At 46.3% G+C, this 16,467-nt stretch overlaps 2 protein-coding genes across 3 annotated transcripts in view; one reads left to right on the top strand and one right to left on the bottom strand.

Annotated features, from left to right (window-relative positions):
• LOC117590218 (netrin-B) overlaps positions 1 to 3,185 on the top strand; it is a 64,136-nt gene extending 60,951 nt beyond the window's left edge. For both annotated transcript variants that reach the window (XM_034282685.1, XM_034282684.1), the window contains 6 exons: positions 711 to 899; positions 1,167 to 1,316; positions 1,387 to 1,503; positions 1,579 to 1,644; positions 1,702 to 1,933; positions 2,867 to 3,185. In XM_034282685.1, coding sequence (XP_034138576.1) covers positions 711 to 899; positions 1,167 to 1,316; positions 1,387 to 1,503; positions 1,579 to 1,644; positions 1,702 to 1,933; positions 2,867 to 3,008 — 896 coding nt within the window. In that variant the 3' untranslated portion in view covers positions 3,009 to 3,185. The remainder of the gene's footprint in view (positions 1 to 710; positions 900 to 1,166; positions 1,317 to 1,386; positions 1,504 to 1,578; positions 1,645 to 1,701; positions 1,934 to 2,866) is intronic.
• A 9,540-nt stretch (positions 3,186 to 12,725) lies between these two features.
• LOC117590220 (gamma-butyrobetaine dioxygenase) lies at positions 12,726 to 15,163 on the bottom strand. The gene is made up of 3 exons (XM_034282687.1): positions 15,149 to 15,163; positions 13,162 to 13,940; positions 12,726 to 13,099 (listed from the first exon to the last, which is right to left on the bottom strand). The coding sequence occupies exons 2-3, from the start codon at positions 13,938 to 13,940 to the stop codon at positions 12,769 to 12,771; spliced, it is 1,110 nt and encodes a 369-aa protein (XP_034138578.1). The 5' UTR covers positions 15,149 to 15,163; the 3' UTR covers positions 12,726 to 12,768.
• Between the last annotated feature and the right edge of the window lie 1,304 nt (positions 15,164 to 16,467).

Below are 16,467 nucleotides of genomic sequence, written 5' to 3'. Positions count from 1 at the left end.
TCCATCGCATCATTTCTGCTTTTGCATTAAGAAATCCCCCCTGCTTCCTGATGGCTCAGGCCAACATTTTTCATCAATCAAGGGCACAGAAACAGCCACAATAATCAATCATAGCCACCCCCACACCTGTCCAGAAAATAGAACACGTAACAATTTCCTATAATTATTAATTATTAATGACAAAACGAAGTAAGGATAAGTGGGGAGGACGTGGACTGCCATTAAATGATTAGGTTTCTTCAGCTTTACTGACCAGACTCCGAACGCCATGCCACAGAGGCAGCTCGCTGCTTCTGATGGGGTTATCCTTATGGATGGCATCTCTCCTGCTGCTCTAATGGCAGTTGGGACTTAAGCTCGTTAGCCAATAACTATAATTTGGGAAAAGCGATGGAGACTATCACAGCGTGATGGCACACTTAATTGAGCCCAGTTGTGCTCGAAAATAGGTCAGCTCTGGAGGGAAAATGTATATAGTAATTAAAAAATGTAACAAGAAAACTATAAACAATCTTCGTGTAACATTTGAAAACCTAACAAGGGCCTTGTGTTGCTTGAAGCTCCAATTAATGTAACTTAACCTTTATTTATGCCATTTCGCATATGCACTTATGCGTTTATATAATACAATTTCTATTCATATTCTAACCGATTGTTTTCCCCCACTTTTCTTTGCTTTCTTTCTTGTGTGGCGCTTGTGTCTTCGTTAGTGTGTCAGTGCAATGGACACGCCCGTCGCTGTCGCTTCAATCTGGAGCTCTACAAGCTGTCCGGTCGGGTGTCCGGAGGCGTGTGCTACAACTGTCAACATGATACGACAGGACGGTATTGTCACTATTGCCGCGAGGGTTACTATCGGGATGCCACCAAGCCGCCAAATCATCGCAAAGTCTGCAAGCGTAAGTCCTTCCATCACCCCATCCCCATTTCATATAAACAGATTGAATTAGACAGCTGAGACATCGAAGTGGGCGGCACTCCTGTTGTGTGGAATTTTAGTATTCCTTGATATTGATAATAAGCTGTCATCAATCAGTGGTCTGTCAGATGGCAGATGGCAGATGGCAGATGCCGCCTGGCAGATGGATACTCATCTATGTATACACGAGGTGGCAAGGCAAAGACTCTACGCTAATGAGGATGTTTTCAATGTCGTTGGTGTTTAGGTTGCGACTGCCATCCGGTGGGATCCACGGGCAAGACCTGCAATCATCTGAGTGGACAGTGCCCCTGCAAGGAGGGTGTCACCGGTCTGACCTGCAACCGCTGTGCACGCGGCTACCAACAGACGCGCTCCCATGTGGCGCCCTGCATCAGTGAGTACCACCAGATCCTCCCAGATCCTTCCTTTTCAACTCATGTTTTCTTCTTTTGTGCAATTAACAGAAGTGCCCACCAACGCGAACATGATTCAGGCCGAGAGTGCTGGCGGAGGCGGTGGCGGTGCTGGCAATGGCGAGTACAAGGAGGGCGGCGGCTCCCAGGCCGAGGAAATGAAGAAGTGTGAGTACACTCTAAGAAAAACGCCTCGATTATCCACAGAAAATATCCCCCACTATCCCCATATCTAATCCACAGACTGTGGCAAGTGCAAGGCCAGTCCCAAGAAGCTCAATCTAAACAAGTTTTGTATGGAAGATTATGGTAAGCGGCGCCCTCGTTTTCTCTTTCTTTCTATTCATTGTTTTGCGTTCCTTGCAGCCATTTTGGCCAAGGTCATTGGCCACGATCGCGCATCGCAGGACATTAGCACTGAAAAGTTCTCGATCGAGCGACAGAATGAAATCTACAAATACGAAATCAATATACAGACGATCTTCAAGCGGAATCCCATGTCTGGCACGACCAGCTCCCTGCTCGGTCGTGGCAATATGATGCTGCTGGTGCCGCGCAAGAGCATCGAGTGCCAGTGTCCCAAAATCAAACTGAATAAGTAAGTACATACTAGTGTGGGCATCTATGCATTTCTTTTCTAAGAGAAATGTGAAAGGTATTCGCACATGAGAGGGTGATAAGTGCCAAGGTAAGAGATGAACCCGATCTGCCCAGTGCCCAGTGGTGGAAACTTATAAAGAGTTGAGGGGAGAAGGCAGAAACTCAGCGCTGTTCCCATTTATATGTACAGCAGATGTTCCTCTGTTAACTGTTAATTCCGTTGTTAATCCATTTGCCCTTGTAGCGATCCTCTCTTCTGTTTCTTACTCTCTCTCTCTCTCTCTCTGCTTGTGCTGCTCTCTTGCAAAGTATTGCTGCGCTGTTCCCATTTATATGTACAGCAGATGCTCCTCTGTTAACTGTTAATTCCGTTGTTAATCCATTTGCCCTTGTAGCGATCCTCTCTTCTGTTTCTTACTCTCTCTCTCTCTCTCTGCCTGTGCTGCTCTCTTGCAAAGTATTTGCTGAACGAGGCTGTGCAGGGGAGCTTAACCATACGCTGCTGCGGTGCAGCTGCTGCTTCGTTTAGCCGGTGCTTTGATTGCGCTCACACTTTGCGCTCTCATTTAGTCGCTCTCGCATGCTCTTGCAAATCTAACTGTTCTTTCTCACATATCGACAATGCTAAGAAAATAAAATTGCTTCGCAGGGTAAGGCAGATCTCCGAGTTGATAAGCTTGGCGGTTCGTTCTCTCTAGACCTGCCTTGTTTCTAGCTCATAGCTCATGCACGTAGCCCTTTTCATATACTAACCTCTGGTCCCAAGCTAGTTTCTCTATGAGAAATTATTCATAATTTTTAGAAATCTTGGTTGCAACTATTTCCCCTTCCTTTTGGGCATATTGTGTGGAATTTGAATCTTCTTTTATGGTTTTATAATTATGTATTATTATTATAAACTGTCTACCATCTGCTCTATTTGTATTTGCAGATCATATCTTATACTTGGACGTGACTCGGAGGCAGCGCCTGGATATCTGGCCATCGGTCCCAGCTCTGTGGTCTTGGAGTGGAAGGACGAGTGGTCGCTGCGCATGAAGCGCTTCCAGCGGCGGGCCCGCAAATGCAGTTGAATCGAACCGGAAACGGAATATGTCAGAGCGGATTTCAATTTCATACACTTGGCTAGGTATCGGTTTTTGTATAAATTGTACAGTTTACTAAAGTTTCTGACCTTCTTCGGCATCATGCTATAAATTAATCAAAACTCAAAACTTAAAACTCAAACTCAAATCTGCCCCCAAGAAATACACATAAATACACACAGAGAGAAAAGCTCCTAAAACATCCTCAATAGAATCTTTGGGGATCAGCCAATGATTAATAATCTCAACATAATCTTCCTTTCTGGGGGCATTCTCTAGTCTATAAAATGATTTTACAAAACATAAACTAATACCCCCTCTTAATCCAACAAAATACCAAAATGCTAATTACAGTTACGTGACATCGAAAGTGGTGGATTGGGGCAAGTGTCCATAACAGTGGCCTGGCATGGTGGAATGCAGGCCATAAAAAACAGTTATAAATTGAGAGAGAAAACAAAAACAAACAAGTGCGAAAAACGCTGAACGTCGCGTGTCGCGAGGCCACCATCAGAGCAGACTTACAAACATACGGACACCGGACATCCAATGGACAACTGGGGAACGGACGGGACTGTGGGCACTGTTGGGGGATAGACAAACAGACCATAGTCAACACATAAGTGCAGTCGTAAACCAACAACATGAGCCTTGACCAGCGTTACCAGATGGCGGCAGGCTTTCACGTACACGCGAACACACATCACACAGAGTATATTAGGGGCACTCGACCGAATGGGGCCCAATGGGGACACGGAGCGAAGCGAGACAAAAGTTGGTCAAGGAAATGTAGGGAATTTATGCGAATGTACTAACTGCGGGGACTGTTACCATCGTGGGGTGCGAGATATGTATGATAGTGATTGGAATACGAATTGGAGTGGAACACTTTACAAAGAGATCTTAATCTTCTGCTAATGATGCTAAATAAAATGGAACACTTAAAGCAGATCTCAAGCTCGTTTGATGATCTGTTTAAGGCTTGAAATAAAATATTGCGTAAACAACAGCTCAAACATCAATGCGAATGGGAGAACTGAAGCAAAACGCAAAACGCAAAAAACAAAACAATCAATATCCATGTTAATTATTTTGAACTTCAATCGAAAACATTTCCACAGCAAATTGAATAGTCATCGTAAAACTTTGATCCATTAAGATTATCCCCAATGTTTCAATGTCATGGAGCGGACTAACCCTAACCCTCTTCATTTTCCCCTCAGTTTTTTATTTGGCATATGCCGTTCAGTCTCTAAACCAAACATTGATTCCAACATTTTTCGTTATTTGCCAAATTGTTTTTTACTATTTAAAATTTGTTGCTGGCCCCCCTCCACGACATTGCTCTTCTTTTTGTTTGTTTGGAACGTTTTAACGTTATCAATTCCGGTTATGCCATTATTTGGTTGGCTGATTGAAAAACGCCTTTCAAGAATTTATGCAAACATAGTTTTCGCTGTTAATTATGCACATGTTTATTGACAATTTACTAGTTGATTTTTCACGCGCCTTTGCATAACAATTTGTTTGATGAATGCATCAATAAAATGTCAGTTCAAACGCCGTTTCACAATCAAACACCATAGAAAAAAGCTCATTTAAAATGCATTTATTTTAATTTAATATTCAATTTGAATTATGCATGCAAATTGCCTCGCTCTGTCCCTTTCTCTCTCTCTCTCAAGCTCATTCGACCTGAGTGTGTATTTTTCTAAAATTAAAGACTGAGAACGAGTGGCTGAGAGGGGAAAGATTGATCGTTGTAAAGGGATTGGGAGGAGAGGGAATATCAACTTTGTAACTTGTTTTCCAGCATGTGTGTAGGCCATGGAGCACTTGAAGCGTCCGAAAACTCATTTGTGTGGGGAACCTATTCATACAGTGTTACCTCATTATATTTTCGATTGACTCGGTTTCATCATGCAACATCGGAGTGCTACAGGCGCAGATTAAGGTAAGGGTTTTGCCCTCTATTCACCAAGAGCTCCGGCATTCCCTCTTTGCTGGTTCCCACTGTGGCGCAGCGATATGCATCAACGAAACAACAACAGACAACATGGTTCCACACGTTACACAAATTAAGAAAAAAGCAAAAGCAAAAGCAAACAGAGAGCTGAGCGTGATATGGGGAATGAACTTCGTGGGCTGAGGCCTGAGCGAGCCCCAGCTACCCTCGAACGATTGCAGTTACATTTTTTCCCCTGGCTGGCACGCGGATTAAACATGTTTCGAACTCAAAATGTAACATGATATATGACAGCCAAGTGTCGAACTTGATAAATGTTTTAATGAATTTATTTTCATGTTTATGTTCTGCCTGCCTGTCCGATGTCCGCTCTCCAGTGTCCACTGTCCGCTGTCCGCTGTGTCCGCCATTCCCTGTCCAGTGTGACTGAATCGAGATCTTTGGGACACACCGTCAGAGGTGCGAGACACCTACTCTGGGCAGCCGATGGCTGGTTGGGGCCTTTTGTTGCCATTGCCAGTATGATGTGTCTGATGGCTGTCGCCTCATTCCCATTCCCGTATGCTCCCCTCTAGAGCCATTTACCATTCACAAGTTATTCAGGTCCGACCATGACCATGATGTATGATAAATCAAAATGGGGCCAACATATGCAGGGACTGTCGGACAGTGGGTACATTCCGGCCAGTGGGACAGTTAACATGCTGCGGCATTTAAGCCGAGATTTGTGTGTTGGCATTCTCTCTCCGCCCAGGGACGCATAATTAGCCCTGGCTCTGCCCCTGGCTTTTGGCCTGTTCTCTGGTAATGGCATCTGCATCTGCATCTGGACCTGTAACTGGCTCTCCGCTGACCAACATGGCGTATGAGTCATAAACACACGTGTGTCCACCACAGACACGGACGTAAACACAGATGGGGACATGGACATGAACACACGTACCCTGACATGGGAAACTCTTTCGGGGAGGGAGCGTGTGTCCTCGAGCAAGATAAATGCAAAATTGTCAACTGCAAACTGTATAAATTTAAACAACAACATTTTTATGTGCGTTAACCCCATAACCATAAGAAACGGGGAACGGTTTGCAAGCGTTCTATGGAGAAGAAAGAGTGAATTAAGCGTTCTGCCATCCACTCCAGCAGATCTACTTGCTATATTTTTTCGTATGCAACTAATTGGTTCGAAAAGTTGAGACTTTAAAAATCTAAAAATCTCTTAACTTTCCACTTTCAACTCATGCAACATTCTGATATTTTTCCGAATCCAGAACACACACCCCAACAGAGCAGCAAACGTCAATTTGTTGCCTTCATTAATAGATCTTGTCACATCTGGCCGGGAATAACTCGTAAACCCTTTTACCTGGACAGAACGAGGCATTAAATAAAAAGTTGCAAAAAGTGCCATTCAGTGGGAAATCAACGCCAAAAAAAGAAAGGAAGCGGATAAATGATAAAATGGGAAAATGGGGGAAATTCAATTGCGGGTTCCATCACGTGGCGCCGCCGACTGTGGCCGGCTGTGGCTGCTGCCTGCCGCCTGCCGCCTGCTGCCTTCATGCATATTTAAATGAGATTTTGTGTTAACTGAATTTTGTCAACGTACGGGAGGCAGGTAGGGGGGCGTGGCCAGTCGGATATGAGTGTGTGTGTGTGTGTGGGCGTGTGGCCATGAAAAAGCATATTAATTTATGTATCTATGTACACGTATGAGGATACACGCGCGTAAAACATTTATACATATATATATATATATTTCAATAAATTGGGGATTCTTCTGGACTTTTTTTCCATTATTTTATTTCGCTGTTCATTAAACGAGCGATGGCTGGGAGGGGGATGGCACGGGACAACGGTAGGCGTGGCAAATAGGCGTGTTGTCGCATATGTATTTTAAATAGGGATGCCAGAGCTCCATTAGCATATAAATTGACGCGACGATGATGGCAGTTCACCCACCATTCTCTTCTCTTAACCGCATTGCATGGGGATATGGTGGACAGGGCGCCCGCCCTGTATTTTCATACTGGTGGTGGTTGGGGTGTATTACGTAACTGTATAACTAGCATTCTGGTAACAAAAGATTTTCAATATGCCCACCAAAAGAACCTAAGAAAAAAACAATAAAAGAAACAGTATATAGAACCCAAAAATCGACTGCAAGAACAACAACAGCCCCAAGCTGACAAATTGACTTCCGTTTCCGCAACAACAAAAAAAAAATGATAAAAAAAATGAAAAAAAAATAAATACTCTTTGAGAGCAAGAAAGAGCGAAAGAAGGAGAGAAAGTACTTAAAAAATACTAAAAAAAAAACACAAGAAAACAAAACACGTAAAGAGAGTGGCAGGTGGAGACGCAAAAACATAACCAAATTAGTCATTAGTCGATATGTCAAGCAGTTTATTTATTTAAACCACATTTTTTTCCTAATCTTAATGATAAATGAATATATAAAAGATAAACGTAAACGGATAAAGGATATATGAAAAAAAGGATATATACACTGTATTTATATATATGTTACGGAAAGAGAAGATCGGAGATCGGAGATCGAAGTTTCGGTAGTGCATTCTTAGAGAACATTTCCCCCCATTCGTTTCCCCCTTAGTGTATGCCTTAAGCATACTCTGTACTAATCACACATATCCTCTAGCACACACAAGCTAATTATAACAGAACGTTTTTTTTTTTGATCGTCTAACTAATACGAATATGCCGTGTGTGTGTTTGTCCAGCAGAATTCATTTGATAAGCTATACATATACATATGTATATGTATCTATAGAGTGCATACTTACGCCGATACATACATACATATAATCAAGAAACAAAACAAAAACACACAAACACACGAAAAGAGAAAGCCTTTTTTCTTAGATTTTTTGTAAATACTCAAAAACAGACGAAGGAAGCAGTTGAAAGGGAGAAAAAAGGTATTTCAGAAATGATATCCATTTTCCTTATTGCTAAATATTTTGTTGAGCCACGAAACGCAAAGAAAATACTTACTGCAAAAGAAAAGCGAAATGAAAAGGAAGAATTCACATTGTCTGATATTAAAGTATTGTAGTTGGTACTTATATAATATATAAAAATCTATATATATATATATACATATACATTAATATATGATTAATCATAATTATACACACCCACACACACACACACACACATCACAGTAAAAACATATGTATGCAATTTTTGTGTGTCAAGCGGAAAACAAGAACTACATAAATATATCAAAGACAAGCAGTTGGAGCCAACGACTCCAAGTTATATATACAAAAACAAAAGAAAAAATATATATATATCATTTATGTGTACTTGAAAAAGTAAAAAACCGAAAAACAAGCAAAACCAAGCATGAAAGTTTAATCGAATTAAGTGGACAAATTGCTAATAATAATACAATAATAATAAAAATAATAACAAAATCAAATCCGAACGAATATTTTTATTGGTGGGATTTGACACACTCGTAAGTCTGTCGCTGAAAGGGTAAGTATTGAATAATAATTGTATTCCATTGTATTACAATTAAATGGAAAGAGAAGGAATTGGAAACGGTTTTTAGTTGTTCAAAATATGCTCTGAGAAGTACCAAAACGCATTTATTTGTGTACATTTTTCGGTTTCAGAAATAAGTAGCACGCTTTTCGGCTGCACGATGAAATTAATGTTTATTGAGCTGCACGAACGGACAGGCAGGGCCATCCAGGAATAGACTGGAAATTAAGCTCAGCTGTTCTATCAGCTTCATTGCTATCTGCAAATGAATTCCCAATTACAATTATGCAGCGTTCAACAAAACTGCTTCGACCACGAGCCTTCCTGCTGGGAGTCACACGATACGGGCCATGGTGTCCTTTCGGTTCTATCAGGGCGAGTAGAGGCGCATCATCATCATCATCAACTCTTCTTATTGATTTTGCATTTGCATAAGCAGTTTATTGTGCCAGACACCAACCCAACTCGGTCTGCCTCTCTGTCTGTCGTCTGCACTTCGCCCAAGTCCAAGCTCTAGTCGTGGTCCTGGTCCTAAGTGTAGTCCTGCAGTAGTGCTGCATAATCGCACTTTTGGGGGTTCGGGAATCTCGGCACGGTACTCGACACCACTCATCGCGTAGAATGGCCTCGCCAGAGTTGTGGCGCTCGTCCTTGGCCCGGAGAAAATTAATTTAAAGCGCAATTTAAGTAAAATTTCCGCCCGGGGGCCGTTTTTTAGTTTGGCTCTCATCTCTTGCCCATCCGTGGGTCTTGCGAGCCGGCAACTGAAACTAATATGTACGCATATTTATCAAATTTCATCGCCCCGGGCATTGGGACTGGGCTGAGACTAGGGAGTGACTGCTGTTGCTGCTGCTGTTGCATCCGTGCCGGGGTCCAAGTCCAAGTCCGGGTGTGGGTCTGGGTCTGGGTCTGGGTCTGGGTCTCTGCCAAAATGTACATTCATTGTAGTTGCCCAAAAAATGCCTTGCAGCGTTCGAGTTTTGGCTGGCGGGGGGGTGGAATGGAAAATGGGACTCAGAATGGAAATGGGCATGAGGAGGGAGAGGATGGTGTTGCGAAGAGTCGGAAGTCGACCGCAATGCAAAGCTGCGGACCAAGTTTTTGGTCTGGCAAACTTAACAAAGAAATAAAAACGATGAGAAGTAAGTGCCAGAGCACGTCACTGAATGGATGATAGGCAGGCAAATACCCTGCCAAATGGAATCCTCTTGAAATTCGGAACAATTAAATCTGATTGCCATGAAAATCAGCGGGAAAATAGCGTAGAAACACGCCAGGAAAATTCTGTGATCTCTGATGATCTGGCATCTACTTTCAAAGATGTTTCTATGTCCACAGGGTATCTGCCTTCACGAAAAAATCATTCAAGCTTCGCGGGGTGGTGGCTCATAGGCCAAGGACCGGAACCCTGTCTCGTCGTCGCCCTGGCAATGCGCATGGGAAGGGACAGAGCAGCAAAACGCGACGCGTCCCGTCTGTCAGCGGCAGACAGTGGTACAACAAAATCCCCCTTTTTGCCATGCCACGACCGCCTGTACGCTTCATAAGCGCAACGAATGAATTTTAATTTGATTAAAGTGAAAAATTGAAAAATGCTTCCCCTGGCTTTCCCAAAGCTTTCACTCTCACTTTCCGCCAGGACTTTATTAAACGCGCTGTGTGGTGTGTGGAGTGTGGTGTGTGGGCGAGGAGACCCTGTGCAAAGATATGACGGGATTAGTTGGCCAATCAGCGAAGGCAGGCAACTGGGATTTTGTGGCCTGCTGCACAACCTCATCAGCGCTTTGAGTTTGGGCTTGGGTTTGCGTTGCCATGGCTAGCAATGCCAAATGCCAAATGCCGATTGACGACCAACCCATACAGCACCACTGCCACCACCACCACCACCAACAGGAAGAGATATCCTTCCGAGGGCAGAAGACTCACTCACACAGAAAGAGGAAGTCGGAGATGGAGATGGAGATGGAGACGGAGAGCTTAGGCCGCATTAAACCTTTTTCCTCAATAATGTTGTTTTTGTCCTCTCCCCACCCGCCTTTTCCCCTATCCCCCTGACAACATCGCCATGCTCTACGCTCAAAGGCTCTTTTATTTTGGTGAGTCGTGGGCTGGGTCGGTTTCCCCCTAGGAGAGATGCTTAGCCTCGGCTAAGAAGCATTCTCGTTCTGGTCGTCTGCTGGAATTACGCCGCTTGGATTTCAAGTGCTGCCTGCCACTTGTTGTTGCAGCAAATGTTACACAAAAGTTACAGCAGCAGCCAGTCGGAGGTCTCCCCTCGTTGGATCCCAGGCACCAAAGATCCAGAACAGAACTGCGGTTCCATAGTTGCAAGTTGCCTGAGGCCGAGAGCCGTAGACGCCAGTCGAGTATAACAGAATTTTTGCACTGAACCCTAAACGAGGGGTGGTTCGGGGTGCCAGGTGGGGGGTGTGGGCTGCGCGAATCCACATCGGGTGGGGGGGGGCGAGCATTGTGAAGTGCAAAAAGGCGCATTTTACAAGATTTTTATTACATATAAATGCGAAAAGTATTAAAAAAGTAAACTTTTTATAGACTTTACATTTTCTCTCGCTTTTCCAAGCGTCAGCGGTGGGTGTGGCTAGGGGAAGGGGGTTGGGATTGGGGTTGGGGTTTGGGTTTTGCCGAGTGCGGAACGAAAAAGAAGTTGTACGCTTTTCGTCTGGGCGTCATGATGCGTGTTAAGGGAATACACACACTCCACTTCGCCCTCAAACATTTGCACAGTGAACGGAACGGCTCCATGTGGCATAGGCCACAACATCGGTACATATCAGCCCCCCACCAGCCCCTAGTCCTCGCTGTTCGTAGCACTTTCCCATGGAAATGTCTTTGCTGAGGCCACAAGCAGCACATATGTAGAATGTACATAGATGGCATGCGCTGCGCTACCTACATTCAGCGAGGAAGATCAATTGAATTATCCGAGAGATCCTCAGCCCAGAAGTAGTCAGCACTTTTCACCGTTTTCATAGCCTACTTTTGGGCTGAGGCAATTACTTGGTGCACCCAAAACTGGAATATTTAAAGTTCTGCCTTAATCCTATTTACAGTGAGATCTCCTCTGAGAAGTGCAGATCCTATTGTCGAATGCAGATGGACCCTCCAGTTTGGCTACTCGAATTACCACTGTACCACAGCTGTTGTCCGACGGCAAGGCGGAACCGCAATTACAGCGACTTCCAGGGCCGCTCCAGCCGAATGGCAGCCGCAAAGAATCTTTTCTACAACTCCTCCGCCCTTGGGGCTTTCCTTTTTTTTTTCTCGCCTTTTCCCCTCACTTCTTTAGGGTTTTTTTCCCCATTTCTCCGCTCGTTGCTGCTGCTGCTGCTGTTATTGTTGCCAGCGGCTGAGCGGGGATTGGGTATGTGAGGACGTAGCTGAAGCCGCTGCTGTAGCCATGTCGAAGTCGAGCTGCTCTGGCTGTTGTAACTGTTGTTCAAAATGTTTTCCAGTTGTGCAGGCAGCAGAGTCGCTGCTGTCGCTTTTTGTTACCACAGACTTTTCATATTTTTCTTAACAATTTTCCTTCCTCACTTCAGCAAACACTTTTGAAATTTTATTTTATTACTATAACAAGACATAAGTAGGCATAATGGAGCCCCATAAAATATTCAAAAGGAAATTGGCATAGAAAGTTTTCGCTTCTTTTTTTGTTCGCAGCCTAAGGCAGATTTCGGGGTTTTGCCCAAGGACCCAGCCAAGCGCCCCAAGGAGCTGGAGCGCGTGTTAAGCGATTAACGGTGCTTCAGAGCAGCCACCCCACCGCTCCCCTGCCCACCAGAGGGTTAATGCACTCAACAACAAAAACTCCGATTACCAGGTGAGTGGATAGAGGTGTTGGCATTTGTCTGGAATGCTCACCCCTACCCTATCCTCTCGTCCCGCAGGGGCCAATTTTGTCAGCCCACCCACACCCCACAACCCACTACCCACTACCCACTCCCCATTGCCCCGCTGGCTGTCAATCATTTTCACAAACGATTTGTCAGGCAATGCCGCGATGCAAATAAGCAACGACTTCCCCAGCCCAGTGCCATCCCATGATTTTTTACAACTTTTCATTTTTGCACTTGAGCGGCTTTAACTGCCGAAAATCTCAGCGCCTTAAGCCAAACCCGGATTAGGGGCTGACGCCGCAGCATATGTGGCGGGGAGCACGGTTTAAATCGGAGCAAAGCTCGCCCATTAAATTGCTTGGAAAATATGTTTCTTTCTCGTATCAGGCAGGGGTAGGCCTTTTCCCCACTAGCTTTTATTGGCCGGCGGAGGGGCGTGCTTCTTGAGCACCCGCAGACGCGAGTAGATGATGTCCCAGTCGAGATAGGCGCCCACAATGTAGCGTGAGTTCTGCTCAGTGTCGTCGTAGCCAGTGCGTCCGTGAAGCAGGCGAATGTTGTTGAAGGTCAGCACATCGCCGGGTCGCGTCTTGAAGGCGTGGGCATCGTCGCGTGCGAGGCGCACAAAGCGGGCGTAGGACTCGTACCAGGGCTCCACCTCCTCGAGGGGCACACTAAAGTGGCTGTCCCGCTGCGGCACGCTGTGATTGATGCGCGCGTACTTGCCCTCGGCGTCCAGGCTGCAAGAGCGAAAAGTTAGCCGCGATCGGAAAGGATTTGGAAAGGAGTGTGTGTCGCTCACCAGATGACGGGGGCACGCCAAATATTGTGGAACTCCCGACCATCCTCGCTGCCAATGTCGTTCCAGTCCACGGGTATGCGGCAGAGTCGCTCGAAGTCCTCGGGATGCTGGCTGCGCAGGCGATCGGCAATGTGGAAGGCATCCACCAAGAGGTTGCTGCCGCCGCGAGACTTCGTCTGGACGACGCAGTGAAGGATATTGACGCTGGGCTTGTACTCGTAGTAGGGCAGGTCCGTGTGCAGGGGCAGCGGCAACGAGAGGTAGGCAAAGTTCTGGGCCCCCGGCTTGGCCTGCACTATGAACTCCTCCCCGTAGGTGGTGCGCCGTATGAAGCCCACGCGCTCCGCCAGACGCCGCACCACGCCCTCGTCCAGCGGTGCACCGCGCAGCAGCGCCACCCCGTAGACGGCCAGCGCCTGGAGCCACTGCTTCAGGGAAGCATCCTCTGCCATTACCTGCTCGTAGTCAAAGTGCTGGGCAATCTGCTCGAACTCGGCGCCCGCCCAGTGCCGCGTGCTTGGGCGGTAAAAGTCCTCGAGGTATGACCGCTGCCGCTGCGTATCGAAGCTACGCTGCCGCAGCCAGGCCAGCGTGTAGCTGCTCTCGTGGGCATCGCTCCAGCTGACGTGCACCTGCCCGGCGGCCTTGTCCGAGCGAACGCTGAGTGGCCGCACCCGCGTGTCGAAGGCGTCCCAGTCCAGCCGTCGCGACTTTGAGCTGCCATGGAAGCACACCGCGCAGCGACAGTTGTCCCGCAGCCACACGCCCGGAAAGGTCATCGTCGCGGCGGATTCACCATCTTCTGGCTGCACCTCGATGCTCGTTCCCTTGACAATCTTCGCGCTGAGGTGTCGCCTGCCCTGCCCCAGGCTGCGGCCTACTCTTTGAAGCCACATTTAAGCAAAAGCCACAACCAATATCTACAGATTCACAAATCCACACAGCTGCTTGTCCGTTGCGTTCGACTCGCGGACAGTCTCTGACTGCGGCAATCGGAGAGTGAGAGCAGCCATCCGAGCTGTGAGCTGTGAGCTGTGAGATGCGAGAAAGTGAAATCAGAAATCAGAAATCAGAAATCCGCTTTTTTTGTAATCAGCAGATGGATTGGGGCTTTGGACTTTGCCTGCCAGCTCATCGAAAGCATTGAGGCGGGGGTAACAAGTTCCCATGGAATGCAAATGGCTCCCCAGCAGATGTGACACTTAATCGGTCGATGGTTGCGACAAGTTGCTCCGATTGTGATTGACCTGCGACCTCAATCATACGATTGTCTCAGCTGATGTTCCAGCAGCACCTTTTGTTCTCTGATATACCTAGTATCTAAATCTGTAGTGAGTGGGATTTGGATTTCATATTTGTACAATTTGTAAAAATCTTAACAGTTTTTGAATGGTTTGTGGACTGTAGAGTTTATCTGTGTCTCGATTTTCATGAGCTTGTTGTCGCCCAACTCCAGCATCGTGCTCCAGCACGGAGATGCGATTGGCAACCAGAAACCGCTTCGCCAGACGCACCAGCCTCTCCGCATTCGTGAAGATTTAAGCTCACATCGAGAACCTGCAGATTTGTGAGCGCTTCGGGTTCTCGATTGTCGCAATCTGGTTGTCGTACAGCTAGAGCTCCACCAGGGTCTTCAGACCTACAGGCTGTCCAGTTTTATTTCAGTTTGTTTGGAACATAGTCCCAAGCCTGCTGGGGCACAGTTTTCTCATAGTTTAATAGCCTCTTCCGAGGTCTGGGGTGGTATGGACTTGGCATTCGCACGTGGAACGAGATTTGCTTGACGTCACTTTTCGCAGTCCCCAAATGCTGATAAGAGCTCGAGCCCGAGGAGATGTAACCTTATTCGTTGTATGCTGTTGTAGCAAAGCTTCTTTAGCAAAGCGGTCAATCAATCAATCAATCAATCAATTGAATCATCTTCGTACAGGCTGCGGGCTCTGCGCGCACTGTGGGCTCTGCGCTGTGGCATTTCAGCCCTTTAAAGGGCTTCTCCCTCCGCCTCCGAATTGGTTCTCGTGAAAGCAATAAAAATTGCAGCGCCTTCTTCAATGTGAACCTGACCTGTTGCACAATTGAATATGGAGCGGGGGCAGCCACAGCGGCAGCAGTGGGAGGCAGGTACGAGTACCCTGTTGCAGCTGAATCGAGTGGCAGGCAGTGGCAGCCAGTGGCCAGTGGCCAGTCGAATGCCCAAATGTCTGCCTGCTCTGACCATTTACAGAGCGGACAATAAATTCTTCATGCAAGGCTGCCACTGCCACTCTGTCCCTGTGCCCCTTTCCCGTTTCTCCTATTGCTGTTGCTGTTTCTGTTTCTGTTTCTTTTTCTGTTTTGCTGCCGCTGGAGGCTTTTGGAAATGTTGCAGAAATTCCCAAGCCGGCGGCCATAAAAATGCGGCTCACATGTGACAACGATTTGTACTTTAGCCCCTTTTATGGCACTCGACTGTTGTTGTTGCTGCTGTTGTTGCCACTGCCGCTTCCTCGTCCTTCCTCCGTCTTCTGTTGCATTTTCAACAACTCGAAAAGAAGTGGCAAAGTATCAAGACACAAGGAATACCTCCACAATAAACTGATTTCCGTTGTGGAAACACTAATAGAAAAGTGAGGGTAATGCTTTCAGAGATTTATACTCGATGCACGTTTAGTTTTCACTGTGTTTTGGTAAGGATTTTTGGCTAACCAGAAGCTCACAGATCTTTCCACCACAATTTAGATAGAAAATAAATATTTTTCTTCACATCTTATACCCAATATACCCCACACTTAGTTCTGCCATTTGCGAGGTATTCAAAAATCCACTCAGGTCCACTGCCTCCTTCTCCTCCTCCTGTGTGTATGTGCCGCATCCTCCGCCGCCCGATTCCGATTCCGATTCCGTTTGCGATGGTTCGCTTTACAAATCTCAAAATCGCATCAGATTATACGAAGTTATGCGAGGGGGCAAGGAGCGAAGGCAGGAGCAGGAGCAGGAGAGGCTACCATTATTGGTCATATGCCGTTTTGTGTTTTTTGTAGGTCAACGCCTCCTCCACCGTTGGAGCGACAGCAGGCTGCATCCTGAAATCCTCACACCCCAACACCATAGCATAAGCATAACCATAGCCCACCTCCCACTCGTCACAATTGGGTCAATTAACACTGACGACCCTTGAGGTTGATATCGCCTATCGCCAGAGAGTGTGGCTGTGGCTATGAGTTCCGCAGTGTCCTTCAGTTTTATGAACCGCTTTGATATGGTGAGTGATTCGTGAGAGACCCATTCCCATTCGCCTCGTTCCGATGATTATCATGTCACATGCCA

Source organism: Drosophila guanche, unplaced genomic scaffold (assembly GCF_900245975.1).
Source record: "Drosophila guanche unplaced genomic scaffold, DGUA_6, whole genome shotgun sequence".
In the NCBI taxonomy this organism is placed as follows: domain Eukaryota; kingdom Metazoa; phylum Arthropoda; class Insecta; order Diptera; family Drosophilidae; genus Drosophila; species Drosophila guanche.
This window is presented reverse-complemented; position numbering and strand designations above follow the sequence as displayed.